The sequence below is a fragment of the Lucilia cuprina genome, chromosome 5 (genome assembly GCF_022045245.1).
Source record: "Lucilia cuprina isolate Lc7/37 chromosome 5, ASM2204524v1, whole genome shotgun sequence".
In the NCBI taxonomy this organism is placed as follows: domain Eukaryota; kingdom Metazoa; phylum Arthropoda; class Insecta; order Diptera; family Calliphoridae; genus Lucilia; species Lucilia cuprina.
Genome location: NC_060953.1, coordinates 29,627,904 through 29,649,547, shown reverse-complemented (window position 1 = coordinate 29,649,547; position 21,644 = coordinate 29,627,904). Strand labels below are relative to the sequence as shown.

General features: G+C 27.1%; 3 protein-coding genes across 5 annotated transcripts in view; 1 reads left to right on the top strand and 2 right to left on the bottom strand.

Annotated features, from left to right (window-relative positions):
• LOC111686674 (nucleosome-remodeling factor subunit NURF301) overlaps nucleotides 1–14,058 on the bottom strand; it is a 40,367-nt gene extending 26,309 nt beyond the window's left edge. For 2 of the 3 annotated variants that reach the window (XM_046952301.1, XM_046952302.1), the window contains exon 1: nucleotides 13,446–13,963. In XM_046952301.1, coding sequence (XP_046808257.1) covers nucleotides 13,446–13,707 — 262 coding nt within the window. In that variant the 5' untranslated portion in view covers nucleotides 13,708–13,963. Of the gene's footprint in view, nucleotides 1–13,445 lie in introns of all 3 variants that reach the window. The other variant, XM_046952300.1, reaches the window with a different exon arrangement.
• Nucleotides 14,059–19,013: 4,955 nt separating this feature from the next.
• Nucleotides 19,014–20,202, top strand: LOC111676877 (SAGA-associated factor 29). The gene is made up of 3 exons (XM_023437879.2): nucleotides 19,014–19,173; nucleotides 19,234–19,855; nucleotides 19,918–20,202. Exons 1-3 carry the CDS (start codon nucleotides 19,135–19,137, stop codon nucleotides 20,139–20,141), a joined length of 885 nt encoding a protein of 294 aa, XP_023293647.2. The 5' UTR covers nucleotides 19,014–19,134; the 3' UTR covers nucleotides 20,142–20,202.
• LOC111676878 (mRNA turnover protein 4 homolog) lies at nucleotides 20,139–21,239 on the bottom strand. The gene is made up of 2 exons (XM_023437880.2): nucleotides 21,032–21,239; nucleotides 20,139–20,971 (listed from the first exon to the last, which is right to left on the bottom strand). Exons 1-2 carry the CDS (start codon nucleotides 21,057–21,059, stop codon nucleotides 20,244–20,246), a joined length of 756 nt encoding a protein of 251 aa, XP_023293648.2. The 5' UTR covers nucleotides 21,060–21,239; the 3' UTR covers nucleotides 20,139–20,243.
• Nucleotides 21,240–21,644: the final 405 nt, after the last annotated feature.

The following is a 21,644-nucleotide window of genomic DNA, read 5'->3' as shown; positions in this document are numbered from 1 at the left end:
TTTTTTTCATGCTCAGAGAGAAATTGCAAAAAACAAAATACATAATCATACGGAAGAGTCGAATTTAGGTGAAAAACCATAAAAGGGAACTTTTTGGTACTTTTTTGTTTGAAATTAAGTATGTAGAGCTCGGATTAGACGAGAACAAATCAATGGGAATTTTTTGGTACTTTTTCGTTCTGCAAAAGGTACTTTCTGAATTTTCTATAATATTGAACCTAGACACATGAAATTAAGTATGTATAGTAGGAAATAGGTGAGAACCGGAAAAAGTGAACTTTTTGATACTTTTTTGTTTTTAAAGGTACTAGAAACATGAAATTAAGTATGTATGTTGTTTTTCAAAAGTTACTTTTTAATTTTCTATAATATTGAACCTAGAAATATGAAATAGGGTATGTGTGTCTGAATTAAGTGAGAACTTTTGGTACTGACTGTTTTTTTTAACGTACCATGGTGAAGGGTATATAAGGTTCGGCACAACCGAATATAGAACTCTTACTTGTTATATCTCTTTTTAATGTTTAAAGAAGAATTTTGGAAATAAGGCCACATTTCATGATTAACTATACAGACCAACAAAAATTTAAAATATGTTTACTTTATCATCTGTCCAATGAATCAAGTTTAAAATAAATGTTTTTTTATATTCTCTCTTTTTCAAGATATCTTAACCTAAAATTTGAATTTATATATTGTATTGTAAACAAAATTATCTGATCGAGTACTCAAAAACAACAGTTGTTTAAGTTGTGGCAAGAGCAATCTTGAAACTCCATTATGGAACACTATCGAGCACAAAGCATGTTATATTTTGGTAGCCAGCCGCATTACTGTAGTTTTCAAAAGATGGATATACTTTTTTAACATCTACTTCCTATGATCAATTTCTCGTTACAGATTTGAATGTCAAAACAGAAAAATTTTAAGGTGGGTATAGAACCAATATTATTGTGCGTTACAAACATCTGCACAAACTGAATATACCCTCCCAACTAAAATGGTGTAGGGTATAAATATAAATTGAATAATAACAGTTATGAACAACATTTATTTTTATATGTTTCCTAAAACAGTTATTATGATTATCAAAATTTTGAAAACATTTATTTTAGGCTTGGTATTACAAATAAATGAAAATAAAAAATAAATGAAAATAAATAAAATAAAAAATAACATTTTTTATCTTAAACAAAAATTATTATAATAGAGGGTCAAATGTGACAAAATCCGTTTTTTACAAATATCTCGCTTATTATAATTTCCATGACTTCCGCTACTTCTACATTTCTTTAAGAAATTTAAAATCTTAATGTTATTGCACGTTTAAAAACTTTGCCATAAGTGTTATATATATAACTATTAACATATATTAAATTAATCCACATATTTATAAGCTTTAAATATTTTGTAACCATTTTGATATTTTAAAAAGGTAGAAAAGTAGTATGGTATAATTCAATATTGGAAAGAAATTAAATCTTGTTGTCTATGTTATGGACCGATTTCGATCAAAATAAACAGTGTCCGTCCTTGGACCAAAATATTGAATTCGACTTTTAATGTGTGTAACACACAAACGTATATGTATTTAAAGTAGTAAAAAGTTTTAAATCAAAGGCTTTCTTAAGAATATTAAGTGAAAATCTAATGTAAATGATAAACTCATTTTATTTCTTAAGAAAACGTTAATGTTATATACTAAATAAACAGATCTTTAATTTGGATTTTTAGTTTGTTGGGTTATTAAAAAAGGGAAACATACTTAACTTCCTAGTGTTTAAGTATATTAAGTTACAATTGTATTAAAAAACGAAAAAAATAATTATTACAATAAAATTAAATTCTATTTATTTTCGACTAGATTAGGTGCTCGGTTTTAAAACGAAAAAATTATGAGAATTCATTTTTAAATGAGAAATTTACTCGGATTTACAGGATTAATATAGCGTTCTAAAAATATAGTTAATCCCTATATGAATGCATATTAGTTTGGGTTGAAAAAAAAATTTAATAACATTTCCAAAAATATGTTTTTGCTACTCCCATACACCACCCTTTTTGGTTTTTATTTATGTATTACGTCGCCTTTTTAAGTCCGATCGTAGCATGTCACAATATTCTATGTGTGACTTCTGGTCCTTCCCAGAACTTGAACTGTGACTATACTGGAATATAGTACATTTAATTATATGAAATATTCACCCCCATCGCCAATAGAAGTGAAAAGCTTATTCCCTTGAAATTTTCCTATCCCTTGAAGAGAAAAATTCATTCACAATAGTTGACTTTGTATGGAATAGTTTTTCAATGTTTACAAAATTCCATCAAGAAATTACACAACATTGGAATGACAACAATTATTTTTTGCTGGGAGCTCCTAAAAGGCGATTAAAATAATCAGAGCTAATGCATGTTTATAGTCAGTAACTCAAAATAACGTTTAACTATGTTACTTTTCGAATCAAAGAATTTGCAATAAATTCGCGGCATCGATTTGTTGTTGCATATTTTGTTATAAATACAATTTTAATAAAAATAAACATTAAAATGTTTAATTCAATAATGTTGGAAATGGATTTATTGTACTTTAGTTTTTTATACTTGTACTTATTTTCAATGTAAATTTTCTATCGAATTAGTTTTTGAGAAATTTGTATTAATGTTGGAAAAAATATTTTTTAGTTTTGTCAGAAATTTTCAACTAATAAATATTAATTTTAATAAATATAATTTATATAAAATACGAAAAGTAATATTATTAACAATTATAAAATACGAAAAGTAATATTATTAACAAATAATTAGTATAAATCATAGCTGTAAAATTTCCATTACGATTAATAATCAATTAAATTATTTTTCAAAAATAATCGTAATGATTACTGAACTCTAAGAAGTGAAACGCTGTCAAAAAGTACCTAAGTCTACTGTCATTCGGTGGCAAAAAATCGGATTTAAAAAATATTGAAAAAAATTATTGCATTTAAATTTATAATTTAAAAGATTTCTTTAAATATTTAGCATCATAATTTATCTGTAAACATTATATATGAATGTTTTTTTTTTGTTTTTTAATATACAATATTGAAATAAAAAATAATTTAGATGAAATTTATTTTTTCTTGTACCATCCGAAAATTTACAATATTGTTTTTTTTTTTTTTTTTTTTGTTTTAATTTCAACAACAAAAATTTAATGTTAAAATGTATGTTGAATGTTTGTAAAAAATTAAATCTTTTCGGGCTATTAAATATACTTAAAGTATGCAGAAAAATAATAAAATATAACGTTAAGTGATAAAAAAATATTTTCAAGTGCTATAAACCACAAATTTTCGCGACAAAGTTTTGAAGTTTGGAAAGAGAGTAAGATACTTACATATGTGTTGGAGTTACACAGAACTCGTCTGTGAGAAGTTACACAGAACTCGTCTGTGAGAAGAGCGTAACGTTATTGTTGTAAAAAAATGACAACGTTTCACTTCTTAAGTGAACTAAATATAAAAATAAGCATTTTTTGTTAAAAATTAATTATTTCCAATAAATAAGATTCAATAGTTTAGTTTAATTAACTAAGAATTACGTTTCTGGATGTTTAAATGCCAATGGATTACAAAAACACATTTTTTCTTTGCTAAAGGAATGCAATATATAAACGAAATCCTTTGGATAAAGACATTTTAATTTTGCATCTCCTTTTAGGAGTGCTGGTAAAATATTTGAAATGAGTTTTGATTTTTTGAGGCTTCCGCCTTTTTTGGACACATAACAATCAACAGAAAAAATGGAATAATTTACAATTTAGGACTTTCTCAACTCACATTTTACCAGATTCTTAGTAATTAAAAATAAAATTAATAAAAAAATTTCATGTAACACATAATTTCTCATTTATACTTTTTTGAACTCTTGAAAGATTAACCGTTATGTCAATAACCACAAACCCAGGTATGTTTTTAGTTTTTGAAGTGGTATATCTCGGGATATTACAGTGATGTTCGATGAAATAAAGCCACCATCACGTTTAAAGTTTCTCTCCACTTAAAATCTCTCCTACAAAGAATAGAGTTAGAAAAACTAACTGAAGTGTTTTATTGATCTGTTATAAATATAATATCATTATTTTTGAAATAATTTCCACGTCGCTATTCGTAATTTTAATGAAATGGCTTGACAAAAACTCAATATATTTGTGTAAAATTCAAAAATTTTTAATTTTTGTACAAGCAAACCACAAGCATTTGTACAAATATGAAACACTAGTATGTTTGTCTGCCACTTGTGTAGTCTATTTGGCCCTTTAAACTTACAATTGAAAATTGTCTAAAATTTTTTTATTTTTGCAAACTGGCTCTATTTTTTGTGGGTATAGGCCCAATATTATCATATATCATATATCAGCAAAAATCCAATATAATTAATTAATGATGCTATGCTGAATGAGAAGTAGCACTTTTAAGGAGATTCCTACTATTTTGTTCTCAAAAGCGCATTTTTTTACATGACTCCATATTTCATGCTCCAAAGAGAGGTGTTATTTATTTTTTTTTTTTTTGGTATTTCTACAATTTATACTATTTTCTTGGACCAAAGAATTGTTTTTACAATTTGCATATAGACCTTACCTTAAACATGTCGTATTTTTATAATTTTTATGCGGCCTCGCCTGCAAAATTTGCTTCTGCTTCTTTTTGGATTAAAAATTATAGTTTTTTAATGAGATTACATTAGGATTGTAATAATAACCCTTAAGGCCCATATATACTACACAAGCGGCTTGAAAACATACTTTTTTCATTTTAACTCACACTACACAAACATTGCTAGCACGAACATCGTTTTTTCACGTTTTTGTGGACTTGCAAAGATACAGATGTTAATTATTATTCGAAATTGAAATTTTATAAAAAATTGGTTATTTATGAATATGTATAATCAAAACAAATGGCTTGACAAAAATTCAATATATTTGTGTAAAAATCAAAATTTTTTAATTTTTGTACAAGCAAACCACAAGCATTTGTACAAATATGAAACACTAGTATGTTTGTCTGCCGCTTGTGTAGTCTATTTGGCTCTTTAAACTTACAATTGAAAATTGTCTAACATTTTTTTAATTTTTTTATTTTTGCAAACTGGCTCTATTTTTTGTCACGCCATTTTATATAGTTTAATTTGAAATTTCATTAATATTACGAATAGCGACGCGTAAATTATTGCAAAAATAATTTATAACAGATCAATACAATTTCAGTTAGTTTTTCCAACTCAATTCTTCATTGTAGTGATTTTCAATAAAAAGAAACTTCGAAAGAAGAGGTGGTTCTATTTTTCGGAACATCACTGTATATAATATCGGCTTGAAATTTGGAGTAATATTTTCTATAAATTTTTCAGAAATTAGTTAGATATATATATTTGAAACGATTTTTATTTTTACCTCGTGTATTAATACCTAGCAAAAAATAATTGATGTCATACTTAACAAAATACATTTTAGTCACAACTAAAAATGCGATTATATATTATTCACTTTTATAAGCCAAATATTTCTTTACAAATGAAAATACAGTTAAAAGAAAGAAAAGGGACGTAGAAAAGTCATTACAAATAACATATGAAATTTTCATTAAAAGAATGTGTTTTATTTTTGACATACAAATATCTTCTTCTAAAACTATGATTAGTTGTAGTTTAGAGTTGGCAAAAATGAACAACATCCTCCAAGCACTTCGGATTACTAGTTGTGATGAAAATACAACATACCCCGGTATGTATAAAAATTATGTTAGATATCGGACAAAAATTAATTTTAATTAAAATTGGAATTTTATAAAGTACTGCTCAAACATATAGCGCACTTTCTGTTAATTATTTTCCCTTTTTATACCATTAAAAAAACTTAAGATAAAAAATTTGTTTTTGCTGGACCATATGTCCAGTTTATTTATTTTAAAATAGCAAAATAATTGCGCTAGAAAATATTTTACGAAACAAGTCCTTAATTATTGATTCAAAATTATAGCGCATTCAAATTCAAATTGGCAATAATATATTCTTATATGACATGTTTATCAATATTGGATATGGGGATGATAAAATACTTCTGCCCCTATATTTTAAGATCCATTTGGTGCCAGTTGGTATTGAGTTGCCTAAGTGTAGCGAACATTTTGGGTTTTTTTCACCACATTCATTTTTTAGCATTTTACAATCAATTTATGTAGCTATTTTAAATTCTGAAGACATGAATCCTTAATCAATCAATCATAATATAATTTATAAACATTTGTAACAATTTAGTCAATGTTATTTGAAAATATTTCCTTGGTAGATCCATAATTTCTAAATTTCGCGCGGTAGCACTGAGCGTTTTTAGTATTTCAACCAGGCCTATGTTTAAATAGGCCCAATAATATGGTCATATTTTCTACAAAAGGATAAAATTTAGTGATCCTAGTATTTTCATATCCTTAAAAAAAGATAATTGGCCAAGAAAAAGGATACTAAGAAATGCACATGTGCTAACTGAAACAACATCAAGAAAAATGGTTTTAAAGTTCTTTTAAATAGTAATTGTATTTTCAGTAAATGGAAATTTTATTTTCAGAAAATGGAAAATAGAGGTCAATTCGAACGAAAACTATTATTATACCCTTCACCTTCGTGAGAAGGGTATTACAGCTCATATTTGTTTGATGGTGGTATTACAGTACAACGGTTAATATTTCTTTCTGCTACAGTTTATATTTGTTTGTGTGTATGTTATGTGTGACATGTGTGCAGAGATACAAAATAAATAAAAACTGTTTTTTTAAAACATACTTGGTGAAGAGTTTATAAGAATCGGCACAGCCGAATATAGAAATATTACTTGTTTTTATTTAATTAGTATACAAATTTATTATCAAATCGATGTAATACGATATTAGATATTAACGGATTAGTTCTTAAGTTGTTTATATTACGTGTGAGGTTTAGCTTGTGTAGAATTAAGCATATTCAGATCACAGTAATGATGTGTTATTATTCCATAGAGTAAGATTAAACACTAGAAGCAAGTTTTTTAGTGATATTTGATAAAATTCTTACAATTTATATCATCACAATATTAAATCTGCCAAAAAGTGTCCCATGTTAGAGGGTCTGATTGCTGTTTACCTGGGAAAAAAAATTTTAAATGTCATTCGTCTTACGTCGAATTTTGATACTTATTACATAAACTGGACTTCATTCAGTCATGTTTTTCTTACTTAATGAATTGTAATAATATAAAAAGAATAAAAATCTAACACAAGGTGCGCAATATTTTTGAGCAGTACTTTACATTCTTGTATCTTATGAAAAACATTTAACTAAACAACAAAATTTAGTTTCAAATACAGTTTTTAGATGTGCAGGAAGTGTATTCCATATCCTAGAAATTCTGACTAGGAAGGAGTGCTCAAATACCGACAGATAGATTCTAGGTATAATAATTGTAGGTGAACGAGTAGATCTTGAAAACGTAAACATATCATATAAATTTGGTGGTGTTTTTGTTGAAATTATTTTATAAAATAAAGTAATCAAAAACGAACATATGTTGAAAAAGAGAATCCAAAAAACAATCTAATGTGTGAAGAAATATGATCATGTACTCTCAAGCTATATATGTACATATCTAATTATCCTATTTACAATTCTGCGTACATTCCCAAAATTTGTCCAATTAGCAGCCGAATATATCTCAATACCATAATTTAATAGCGATAAAAGAAATGCATGTGCTACTGTAATCTTAATTCTTGTGGAGAAATTGTAATTTAAACTATATAATTTTCTTAACACAAAATAGGATAATACCTAGACAACGCATATCGTCTACAATATCAGTTTGAATATTTTCAATTGCAATATTAACAAGCGTAGTATCCTTAATACCAAAGCACATTGCCTTGGTTTTACCGGTATTGATCAGTAAAAAATATTTAATAATATATTAATGATATAATAATTTTATTCTAATAATAAATATTTCAGTTTAAATATTAAAATTTTAATTTTTGACTATGACTTTTTTTTGGCAAAGAAGTTCCCTGCAAAAACAATTTCTTTAATGCTAATCGATTTTATATACCTTAACAAATAATATATAAAAAGTTTTGTTCAATTATCTTTCCCGGTCACTGATAACTACTTAAAGCCAAAATTTTACAAAGTCAAATTCTGCATAATGCACAGTAGGGTTGTACGAAAAAAAAGTTGAGTCAGTCACCCCCTACGATTAAAGATATGTTAATAACATTTTCAAAAATATAAAAAATATTTTTTTGCCACCATTGTTTTTTGTTTATTTATATATTATATATTTTTTTATATATATTACGCCGCCATTTTAAGTCCGATCGTAACATATGATATATCAATATTTATGGCTTGGATGTAGCTACATTTCACCTTTCCCCAAAATCTAAAGTTGTGGCTATACTGAAATAAAGTACATTTAATTACATGAAATATAGAGCTATTATACAAATAAAGAGCTATTATACAAATATATAAAAACCTGTATAGTTCTTAATACAAACAATTAATTTGCTTGGGATATGGTCGAAAACAATTTTTTAAATTAATTTCCAATACAAAAATTGCATCCTACTCCCTATATTAACAAATGAAATATCCATTTTATTCAGCATTTAATTATATTAATTAATAACAAAATCATGTAGGTATATAAAAATTAACTTATTATTTTATAAAAATCTATGAAAAGTTAAAATGTTAAGTTTTATAAAAATGTTTTCATGTTTTTTCCATACAACTACTTGTATTTTTTTATTTAACAATTTTTAAAAAAATTTATACTAATTTTTATAAAATGTGATAACTTTTTTATGATAAATTAGCTAATTTATTCATTCTTTTTAATAGGTTCATATATTTAAAGAATCGGGAATGGCAGACCATATGATACCAGATATAAGCAAAAATAAAATATGATTTATTTTTTAATATATCATTCATACTGAATTTTGTTTTAATTTCCATATACTGTTTTTATTGATTTAAGAGGGAATTAATAACCTTGAAGCCATTTTTAAGAGCTCCAAAGCCATATTCGGTGAGTACGGTTTTATGAGGGCTAGGGGAATAATGGTCCGATCTAATCTATTTAAAAAAAAACTTCGTTCTTGAGTAAAATGAGAAATATCAGCCTATTTGTATAGAATTATATGGAAAATTTTGACTTGTAGTTTGATTACAAGTCGTATGAACAAAACCACTATAGTGCTGTAGAGTATAATAAACTTTCCTCTTTTTCGATAGGAAGTAGGATCTGGAAGGGTTTGTAACTGAAAAAAAAACCATTTCTTATAATTTATTAAAAAAGTGTGTTCGACGCTTTTTTATGGCAAATTGATTATTTGTTATGAGAACGGTTGATAATGAATATATGAACATTTTTAAATATCTATAAAATAGCTATTAATACATAAAAGTGAGCATTTCAAAGGCATATATTTCATATAATTAAAGGCTCTTTATTATTGTATAGCCTCAATTTCATATTTTGGGGAATGATCCGAGATATTAGAAGTCGGGCATAGAATGTTACGTCTAATTTAAAACTCGTATAAGGGTGAAATGTAGCTACAGCCAAGCCATAAATATTGATATATCATATGTAACGATGGGACTTAAAATGACGATATAATATATAAAAAACAAAAAAGGCGGTATTTCTAGGCGTGGCAAAAAAATAATTTTTATATTTTTAGAAATGTTATTAACATATCTTTAATTCTAGGGGGAGACTGACGCAACTTTTTTTGTCCATAGAGACCGACCCACTCTAATGTACAGTATACGTTATGAAGGCGTTTTTCTTCAGACTTGTTGCACATTATATTTTTATTAAAAGGAAAACAATGGAAAAACTTTAAAAATCATATGATTGAGTACACCGCGCAGAACAACATACTTTTTGCGATTTTCAGCATTATAATTAACAAAACCTTGATCTAAGAGTAGTTATCGGATCTAAGAGTAGTTATCGGATAATAGGACCAAAATTCTTTGATTGGAAATGTAATTTCTAATCAAAATTTTTTAAAGAAATAATCGAAAAATCCGATTTAAAAAATCAGTTTTAAGGGGATGCTAATGTTTTGACCAATAAAATTTTAAATAATATGAGTAATTTTTAAAATTTTTTCTTTAATATAACATAAAAATTTTTTATTAGACTTTTTTAAAGACCTACAAAAACTATAAACAAAAAGTGTAATATCTTTCAAATTTGCCTTCTTTTTAATAACTGGAACTACTTTAAAGAAAACATCAATAAGGGGGTGATTTAGTTTTGGCCGATACTGTATATGGGGCTATGGGTGAAATTGTTGTCCGATACTGTCCATTTTTAATACCAAGCAACCTACAACAATAGAAATATTTATGAAAATTTCAGCCTTCTAGATGTTTTTGTTCGGATCTTTTTTAATGGTGGGCACAAAAAAATTCCCATTTTGTATGGATATACCCCTAAAAAGGGAAAACAAAAATCCATAAAACACAAATTTTTCTTTTCATTAAAATCTTAATTTTTTTAAATTTTACATAACGGTGTGTAAATCTATAATTTTGTTTAAAACATATGTCGAAATCAGGTGTAAAAATTAAAAAAAATGGATCACGTTAATTTTGAGAAAAGTTTATCTAAACCCTTTTTTCGTTTTTCTCAATAACAAGTGTTTGGCGTATGGGTCAAATATAATGCCAAAAAAGTTGCTTGAGTTTCGAACAATACTGTACATAGGTTCTCAACATGAGCAAAATTGTTGTAAAATAGTGTAATTTTTTAATCTTTATATTCATATTCGATCGGAATGTATGACAGACCTGATACATATATCCGGTTTTTATAACTATGTTAGAAAACTCGTATTAAATTCTATAGCACAAAATTTTATTAAAATAATTTGTGTATTAATACCACTTTTTGATATTTAATGTAGAAGAAAAACAACAAGTGTTTAGATAAAAATTCCAATGGAAAATACGAGATATACAAAAAAGTTTAACAATCATACTTTAAAGAATGTAGAAAAACTACATTGTTTTTAGCGGTTTCTTGTTTTTGGCTATACATATTAACAGAATATAATAAGGTAATTGTTTTTATACTATTGCTCGAGGTATTTTCATAAAAAAATTTTAAAAATTATTAATCTGATCTTGTATTTGGTTTCAAAGTATAAAAATGCTCTCCAGAAAACTTGTAAAAACAACTTACGCACTTTTTTACGTTTGTGTAAATAAACACATACAGTGTCTCTCATAAGTATTCGAATTTAGGTACAATATGAAAAGAAACGAAATTTAGTAACATATTTTGTATGCAAAATTAATAAATTAATTTGTTAAATTCACTAGACAGTCCTTAGCTTTGATATCACGCTTTTTAAAACTTTAAAAATTCAAATTTACTTAAATTAATTTAGCTTTATTTAAAAAAAGTCCATAAAATTACCTCACAAAAGTATACGAATTTTTTCTGTATTTCATATTTGACTATATTATACGAAACACAAAACTTAGAATCGAATGGTTTTTTTGCTAAAAATTGTTTTAAGGGGTAACTATCAACCGAATCGATATAATTTTGGACCATTTGGTCAACAATTTTGGGGTTTTTGTACCATCTTTTTATGTAATATCATTAAAATGCCGGTTTTTGGCAATATTTGTATTTTTTCTCCTTTTTCCCAGAGATAAGACCAAAATTTGTTATTGGGATTTAATATACCCCTTGGGGTATCTAAAAATAATATTTTTTATTAAAAATCTGTATTTAAACGTTCCAAGATATATTATTGGAATCATTCTTCTTTCGCTAATTCAATTTATTGGAACTCAAGTCCATTTTTATAATACTAGGGTTAAAAATTTTCGGGGAAACTAGTCTTCTATATATTGTTTTAGATATCAGCTGTTATACATTTTAAGTTTTCAATATATTATGAAAGTTTATAAATCCAAAGTATGCCTCGAAGAAACGCCATTCAATATAGTGGAATTATTCTTTTTATAACCAATGGCCTCTAGGCTGAATGTCGCCATATCATTATGGTCTAACTCAAAAATATCGATATCTGTTTAAATATTATCTACTATGATCAAAATAAGCCCAAAATTTTTTACATACAGTGTTGTTGTAATGGGCTACATAATCGTGAATGTTATGAGTAGTAAAAACTAAAATCTACCGTATAGGATGACGTTTTGTTAAGGCATGTTTTGGAGTTGTACACCGCTACGATGTCTTGAAAATTTAAAATATATTAATGCTAATATCTACAATTATATATACTAGCCAACTTTGTCGGAAAATATCAATCCTAGTGGTACGAAAAGGGACTTAAGATCCAAATAATTCAATTAGAAACAGAAGAACGATACCAAAAATATATCATGGAATGTTTAAAAATAAATCCTTATAACAAAGATTATTATTTTTAGCTACCTGAAGGAATCTATTAAATCCCAATATTAAATTTTGCTTTTATCTCTGGAAAAAGAGAAAAAATGGCAAAAATTGTGAACCAAATGCTCCAAAAATATATCCATTCGGTTGATAGTTACCCCTTAAAACAATTTTTAGCAAAAAAACATTCGATTCTAATTTTTATGTTTCGTATAATATAGTCAAATATAAAATACATAAAAAATTCGTATACTTTTGTGAGGTAATTTTATGGACTTTTTTAAATAAAGCTAAATTAATTTAGGTAAATGTGAATTTTTAAAGTTTTAAAAAGCTAAGGACTGTCTAGTGAATTTAACAAATGAATTTATTAATTTTGCATACAAAATATGTTATTAAATTTCGTTTTTTTTTCATATTATACCTAAATTCGAATACTTATGAGAGACACTGTATATATTTCAAAGAAATCAAAATGTCGATTATTTAGGGGTCATTTCGTCAAATATTTGATATGTGTGAACGTTGTTTAATTTATTTTACATTTTTTTTACATGATAGTACTTTTTCCTGTAACTTCAACAAAGTTTTGATATATAATTGGATAAATCTCGATTACTGATTTAAAACAATATGGACATTATCTCTAATAAGCATTTTTGAATAAAAATCAACATTTAAATATTTTTAATTAATAAAATCACTAATTTTGACTAGAAAACAATTATGATTGGATGGTCCTGGAAAATATGTGATTTTAACGATATTATAAATATTGGATCAGAAATTTGGAAAAATATGATATATGTATTTTCCTATAGTTTTGTATTGAATTTTAAAACGTTCTCCTGAAAAGTGCAAAAAACAACTTATGTATATACTCTTTCCTTTTTACCACAGAAATATTTATTTGTTTGATAAATAAACGACTTAATAAAATAAACAATTTAAATGTAAAAAAAAAATTACTTACTTTTTCTACTGGAGTACGAAGTATTTGCATTAGATTTGCGGCCTCGTCCTCTGGTTTTACTTAAAGATTTTCTGTTGTTTCTACTTCCATCACTTTCTTGTGGCGATGAAGCCCGCGAGGCCGATGGTGTGCTTAATTGTGAATCGCTTGTTTTGCTTAAGTATTTTGGTTTCTTCAGCAATTGATAATTAAATTTTGCACCAGCACGATCATTTGGAGTTTTTGGAGGTCTTCCTCTTTTACGACTTCCGCGACCACTCATATTTTTAATTCACAAAATATGTTAACAAACTTAATTTTTTATACACAAAAATCGCTTTTCTTTAAGTTAGATTGTTTATAGCAAAGTTTTATCAATTACCAATATTATAGTCAAGGTAATATATATCATTGAAGTACTAAAACGCATATAAATTAAAAAATAGTTCAATCGAAAAATTCAAAACTTCTAATAATAAACAATAGTTTTTACCTTTTATATATTTAATTTTTTTAATTTTAATTTTTTATATTTTAACTATAAAGCGACCTATTGCGACAAACCAATCCACACTACGAAGGTCCGCCATCATGGAAAATATTTTAACATTATTTAGCACTGGCATCCATAAATTTATGAAGTCTTTGAGATATTTTAAAAAAGGCAGCAATCATTTATTCTTTTTTGATATTGTGTGACGGTATTAAGTTTTATTTATATTTTTATTTGGCAATTTTCTACAAGAGAAAAAATTTTTCACTTTCAACTCTTCGCAGAATTCAGCAAAACTTATAATTTAAATGTTGGCAGCAGTGTAAACGTTGGCGTGATTTTTCTGAAGCAAGGCAAATGCTAAAGCGAGACGCATATACAATATTCACTTTATTGAAGAGTAAGCAAAACAACCCTTAGTTGCCATATTACGTTCTTTTTACAAAATCTCTATAGATATTTAAATTATTTAATTATTGAGGTTAATTTTCATCACTAACCCGTCTAATATGTGTATTCAATAAATATTTTGTAATGCTTACAAATCTATCAACTTTTATATCAATCTTTCGTTGAAAAAAAATTAACTATTTTGCCACATTATTAACATTCATATAAGTTGGTAACTCAGTAAATTCTTAAGATGCATGGCCAAACGTAAAAATGTTGATCAAAACTTGTGTGTGTTTATATATCGACTTTCAAATAATCGTACAATCAACTTTTTGTCGAAAAAATTCGAAAAGTCGAATACCCGTTAAGAAAACAGAAAACCGTAACAGCTGTTTTTGTGTGTGCTGTGCTGAGTATTTTTTTTTTTTTTTGGTGTTTTAATTAGGATGGCGGTGCATCAAGCCCTCATATTACCAGGTTATCACACGTTTATCCAGAGAAAACCCCACCAACCGACCTATACCTTCATATAGGAAGTTGGAGCATCCGGACTTGATTTCATCAAAAGTATTAATGGTCTCCACCAGAAAAAGTTCCAGAGTTTTAATGGTCTCCACCAGTTTATATTTGAGTTTAAATGGTCTCCACCAGGTTATATCGTGAGTATTCTATGGTCTATACTAACCTCACTCTGAGGTAAAACGAAAGCACGCATTTAATGAAGACAACGCATAACTTAGAACAGTTATACGAAGTAGTGCATTAAATTAGTGCGGGGTGAGAAGTAATTCTGTCGAAAGCCCAGCAACAAGCACAAGCCTGACCGTCCTTAAGAAATGTGTGCTGAGTATGGTTCTATAAATCGACTTTCGAATAATCGAACAATAATCAAACGACTTTTTGGCGAAAAAAGTCGAAGTCGACTATTTTGTTCCAAAAAGGTCGATAACTCGACTATCGTCTGTGAAAAAAGTCGAAAAGTCGACTTTAAAAAATAAAAGTCGGAAAGTCGAAAGAAAAGGTCGAAAATAGTCGAAAAAAAACCAAAAATAGTTAAAAAGTCGGAAAAAGTCGAAATAGCCGAAAAAAAGTCGGAAAAATCGAAAATCAATAATTCTGAAATAGTTGAAAAGTCGGAAAAAGTCAAAAATAGTCGAAAGTCGAAATTCAAAAAAAGTCAAAAAAAGTCGGAAAAGTCGACTTTTTACAAATTACTAAAAGTCGATAGTCTAAAAGTCGACTTTTAACTAACTGAAATAAATGCAAAAAGGCGAAAACTCTACTTTTAACAGTTAAAATATACTTTTTAGTTTGGAATCATTTTATTAGTACATATTTATTTTGAGTTACATTTTGTCTTTGCTGCTCTATCAATACAAATGAATATGTAACAGTATCTGTATGTTTTAACTAAATGAAAAAGTCGACTTTTACCTTAATGCAAAAAGTCGACTTTTCGTTTCAACTATAGAAACCTAGTGCTGAGTTTCACTAAAAACACATGTAATTAAGTGAATGACTAATTTAACAATTTTTCAAACAACGTCATAATAAGATAATTTTTATGACTTTTATTTTTATTAAATAAATTTATTTTATTATTTTCCATTTCAAAATTGTTTTGGTATAGATGACATTTAATTTTTCGAACAAGGTTTTTTGTCATAAAATATACATTTTTAAGGGATGGAAAATAGACAAAGAATTTATAGATTAAATAGTTTTGTTATAATTGTTAAGCACAAGAAAAAGGTGCGCCTCCGGTTGGAAACCGTAAGCACAGGGTATACAAAGATGTCACGAGCAAAAGGATATTTCAATCTCTTTCACAAAAAACGATTTAAATGATTTGCTGTATTTTATATACCTCTTCAAACCAAACAATTTAATAATCGAACAAAAGCTGATTTTAGACTATTTCAAATGTCAAAAGTGACATCTCTGTGTACTTTGTGTCAAGGCGAATTCAGATAAGGTGGTGGCAGTTCTGCAACAACAACATTTCCCATGTATTTTGTTTTTGCTTTTGGTTTTTCCAATGTCAAAAACCATAAGTACGGCGAATTCATAATATAAAATTTTTGTAAAATGTTTATATTATATTAAAAAATAAAGATAAAAATATTAAAATTTGTGAGGAAAATATTTTCTGAATTGTTATTTAAATAAAATGATATTTTTTTACGAGATGCTTGGTATTTTCAGATTTTTTACATAAATAATTAAAAATATTAACGAAGTTTTTCTCTGTTTAACGGACATTTTTAAATATAAAAATGTAAACAATAACAAACTTTGACAGCTAGGAAAATCAGGCGAATTAAGAAAAAATTATCAGCTGATTGATTAACACCACCTTATCTGAATCCGCCTTGATATGTGTTTATATAAAGTAAAGTAAATTAATAAAGTAGCGACATCTCTTGTTGTACAACATCTACAACAAACACATGTATTTTGTTTTTGGAATAATTCAAGATTGTGTGAAAATAAAATTTAACAAACATTTTCTTTAATAACAATTTGAACAAAACATAAATTAAAAATATACCAATTTTAAAAACAAACTTTGACAACTAATTTCATTTATCCAGTTAAAAAAATAGTCAGCTGTTCAAGTGATGCTACTTTATTAATTTACTTTGATATAAAGTATTCCGGATGAATTTTATTTTAGTTAATCACGTTATCTAGACAATGTTAATATATATTATAAAACAATATTGTTTAATATGTTAACATTTAATATGAAAATAAATTTTTTCTTAAATAAAAATTTTGTATGCTAGAGAGCGGCATCTTGTTTTTACAAAAATATTGCCGGAGTAGAATTATCCATTCGCAACAAAGATTCATTCATTCGTAATATATTTTTTTCAAGATTGTGTACATTTTTATGTTTTTTTTCACAAAAACTTACAAATTGCCGCAATAGAATTTTTCGCTTGAAACAAAAGAATATATTTTTATCACAAATTTTCATACCTTTAAATTTATTTTTTAATAAAATACAAATTTTTTATAAAAAAATATCATAAAATGAATTCGCCGTTCTTTTGGATTTGACATTTACATAAACCAAATGCAAAATACATGTCAAATGTTGTTGTTGCAGAACTGCCACCATCTTCTATCAAAGTTTATTATTGTTTACATTTTTATATTTAAACGTTAATATAAACGGAGAAAAACTTCGTTTATATTTTGAATCACTCAAGTAATAGATCTTAAAATACCAAGCATTTCTTAAACAAATATAATTTTATTTAAATAATGATATAATTGCATACAAATGCATACAAATATTTTATTTTAGAAAATATTCTTTTTCTATTAACCGCCTTATCCAGAATTATCCATTTGCAACAAATATTCAATCGTAATATTTTCATGAATATGTACTTTTTATGTTTATTTTTCACAAAAAATTAAGTTTTACTAAATTTAAGGCACTTATACCCCATTTACACATACACGAAATCTAGTACTTATGAGATTACGAACCAAATCTAGTTGATTTTAACTAGATTTCCCATACAAAACAAAATCTACTTCGTCACTAGATTTCATTAAAATCTACTCAAAATCTAGTTGTTTTTAGTAATTCAACAAACAAAAAAATTTAAATGTCAACAAAATTTTTAAAAATTGAAAAACATGAATGAAAAGTTTTTTTTTTAAATAAAAGGTAATGTTATATTTAAATATCATTTTTTTATTAAAAACAAAATTTTAATAAATATCCCATTTCTTCTCCTAATTTTTCAAATAAACACAATTTCAAGAAATATTAGCAAAAATGAAATCTTTCTAATGTCAAAAATAGTAAGTATAAACGGTATAGATTTATAAAGATATTTTAAATGAAATCTAGTAGATTTCGTTCAGTGTAAATGGGGTATTACTTGAATTTTGCAAATTAAGCTGCCGGAATAGAATTTTTCGATGGACACAAATATTATTCAATTCAGAATATATTTTCCTTACAAATTTTAATATCTTTATTTTTTAATATACAAATTTTACAAAAATTTTTCATCAAATGAATTCGCCGTACTTATGGTTTTTGACGAAAACCAAAAGCAAAATCATAATACATTGGAAATGTTGTTGCAGAACTGCCACCACCTTATCTAAATTCGCCTTGTTCCAAAGAAAAATATTAAAAAATTTGAGTCGTCTTAAGCCGAATGTTACGCGTCGGCTCAAGCATCTAATCAAGGTATATTAATTTTATAAGGTAGAGTCATCGGCGAATTCAGAATACCGAGCGAATTGGTTATATTTTTTTATATGTAGTTTGACATTGTGCCTGCACTTGAAGACGAATTGGCTGTCAGGGAAAAATGTCAAAAACAGCTGACAAATAAATCAAAGCGAATTTTTGTTAAACAAAAAATGTTTATAAATTTTAATCTGTTTGTAATTTAATTTGATGTTTTTAAAATTAAAACTAATTTCGTCTAGTATTATTATTGGTTTTAAAACATAATCGAATTTAACAGCATAAATTTTGTCTTTAATCACACAATTTCACTTTAATCACAAATTTGACATTAACAAAATGAAAACAAAGTTTGACATTTACAAAATGTAAACAAAGTTTGACATTAATTCTACACCACGGCGAAAAATGAACATAGTAGCAAAAAACGATCAGCTGGTTTGATAACACTACCTTATAATTAATATATCTTGCATCTAATTATGAAGCCGGTCGACTTCGCCCTCTGATAGTGATTCTGATTTTAAAGTAATCGGTAATTTTTTACGAAAATGATTTATGTTAAATTAAAGAATTGTAAATAAAAGATATATATAATAATGCCTTTAACAGCGGAAATTGCTGCACAACAAATACAGGTGAATTGATTTGTTTTCGAATAAATTAAGAGCTGCAAGTTTTATTTAATATTCTTTTAGGAGCGCCTCAAGGACTTGCAACGTTTAATACATTTAATTGATGATGAACGTCGCCGTTCTGAAGCAAATATAAGCAGTTTAAATAGGGCTCACCATAGTAATTTACCCGTTCAAAAGATTAAAAATTTACATAAAACTTGTTTACAAGATGCTTCTGTCGAAGAAGATAGCATTCGAAAAGCTCTAGAAAAAATACAGGAAATTCGAAATATAAGAAATGAACGCCGGATACAAGCTCGTAACGCTGGAAATAAAGAAGCTATTAGAAGAGGAGCTCTTATGAAAATGGTGCAGATATCAGCGCAGACTCTGCCATTATTCGTGAGCAAACCGGGGGAAAAAGTACCACCTCTTTGTGGTGCTATTCCAGCTGAAAGCCACTACATAGCTAAAGTTGGAGATAATGTAGCTGCACTAGTGAAAGGTGTGGAAGATGAAGAAAATTGGATACTGGCAGAGGTAGTGCAATTTCTGAACAGACAAAATAAGTATGATGTTGTAGATATTGATGAAGAACAAAAAGATAGACACGTTTTAAGTAAAAGAAAAGTTATACCATTGCCTTTGATGAGAGCTAATCCTGAAACAGATGGACATGCACTTTTTCCAAAAGACACTGTTGGTACGTTTCGTGATTTATAATTTTTTAAATGTAATAAATAAGATTTTAAATTTTTCCAAAAGTTATGGCACTATATCCCCAAACTACATGTTTTTATAAGGCCATCATTCACAGATTACCTCAAACGGCTACTGAAGATTACGAAGTGTTATTTGAGGATTCCTCGTACACAAATGGTTATGCAGAACCCCTACCCGTGGCACAACGTTATGTTATAGCTTATAAACCTACAAAAAAAATCGCAGGTACTGCTAGTGGAGGAAGTGGTAGTGTTTCTTCGGCGTAAATTTAAGAAGTATATACATTTATTCAAATATAATCGAATAAACAATTTAATTCTTAGCCTACATTTTAACTATTCTAAATCTGAATGCAATAAAAAATTTCATTATTTCTCATCAAGATCTGAATTGTCATCATCATCCATTGCCTCATCATCATCGTCTCCTTGACCACTGTCAGCCTTGTCATCATTAAGATCATCTTCCACGTGCAATTCAAAACCATCCGATTTTGTCCAAGAACATTTCATAGTCAATTGAAATTTTGCCATTGGTTTTGCACAAAGTTTGAGTATACGCGCTTGTTCGGGAGTAAGTACTTTACCTTTTTCGCAAACTGTGTAATCTGATAACAATGTAACTACGCCTTTCTTTAATAAAGTTGGCATTCCCAAAGATCTTAAATGAGGTTCCATTGAGTGTGCAAATTCAGTTAAAGGTCCCTCTGGTAAAACAACAGTTTCAGTAGCAACGAAACCACTTCTCGCATATTCAACTGCCCAATAGTTTTCGGCCCACTCTAAAACCTCTTTTTTTGTTTTTTCAGTGAAGAGCAGACCAACTTGTCCTGTAAGTCTCTTTGATAATTTATGCAGATCAACTTCTATTTCTTCAGCTTTTGTTCTGCCCAATGCTATCTGCATAATACGATTTTTTCCAAATATAAATCTCGAATTTTGTTTCCACTCTTGTCTCAAATCCTTTAATAAATTGTTGCGCATATTTTGTACCTGAAATACAAAAATATTTGGGTATTTTTCTGTACATCTTCGGATATCATCAATTATTTGTTGTTTCCATTCCAATCCTTTGCGATCAGTTTTTGTGAGGGAAACTAGAACGAAATAAATTAATTATAGAAAAAAATTCTTAAATAAATATTTTGTCCGTTCACCTTTTTTATCTCTCTTTGATTTAGGCATTTCTATTTATTTTTAATTTATTAATTACTAATTCCTCAACACGTGCTAGCACAAAAACAAAAAATAAAACTAATATTTTACAAGTCGTTGCCAGATTTTGCTTAAAAATATCGTAATTAATAGTGCTGCCAACTCTATAAAATCACCATATATTAATTAGGGTTCTATAAAACGCACATAAAGAAAACAACCCGACGAAAAATAAAACAAACCGTAACAGCTGTTTTATCAAAATAAACATTTTTTTTGGTGTGGTGAGTTATTTTTGTTTACAAATATGTGTTTCTGCACGTGGAAAAGACGCAAAAACTCGTTTTCATTATTTACATTTTCAATATGTGTTTAAGCACGTGGAAAAAATTCAAAAAAATTGATTTTCATGATTTACATTAAAAAAAATATTTTTGATCAATTAAAATATGTGTATAAATGTGGAAAGGAACAAATCTGATAAAATATAAATATAATTGGGATTATATCGTTACAGAATGCCTTTTAATAAAAAACATTCAAAAAATGTTACTATGGTCATATATATAAAATGATATATAAGTGCTATCGGACGATCTTGTGCACGATAAAAAC

What these genes read in the sequence shown, in the direction of transcription:
- LOC111676877 (XM_023437879.2), top strand. Translation starts at nt 19,135, where the DNA reads ATGCCTTTAACAGCGGAAATTGCTGCACAACAAATACAG. An exon ending in TTGCTGCACAACAAATACAG is followed by an intron (nt 19,174 to 19,233) that starts GTGAATTGATTT and finishes ATATTCTTTTAG; the next exon opens with GAGCGCCTCAAGGACTTGCA. An exon ending in TTTTCCAAAAGACACTGTTG is followed by an intron (nt 19,856 to 19,917) that starts GTACGTTTCGTG and finishes TTTTTCCAAAAG; the next exon opens with TTATGGCACTATATCCCCAA.
- LOC111676878 (XM_023437880.2), bottom strand. Translation starts at nt 21,059, where the DNA reads ATGCCTAAATCAAAGAGAGATAAAAAAG. An exon ending in ATCAAAGAGAGATAAAAAAG is followed by an intron (nt 20,972 to 21,031) that starts GTGAACGGACAA and finishes ATTTCGTTCTAG; the next exon opens with TTTCCCTCACAAAAACTGAT.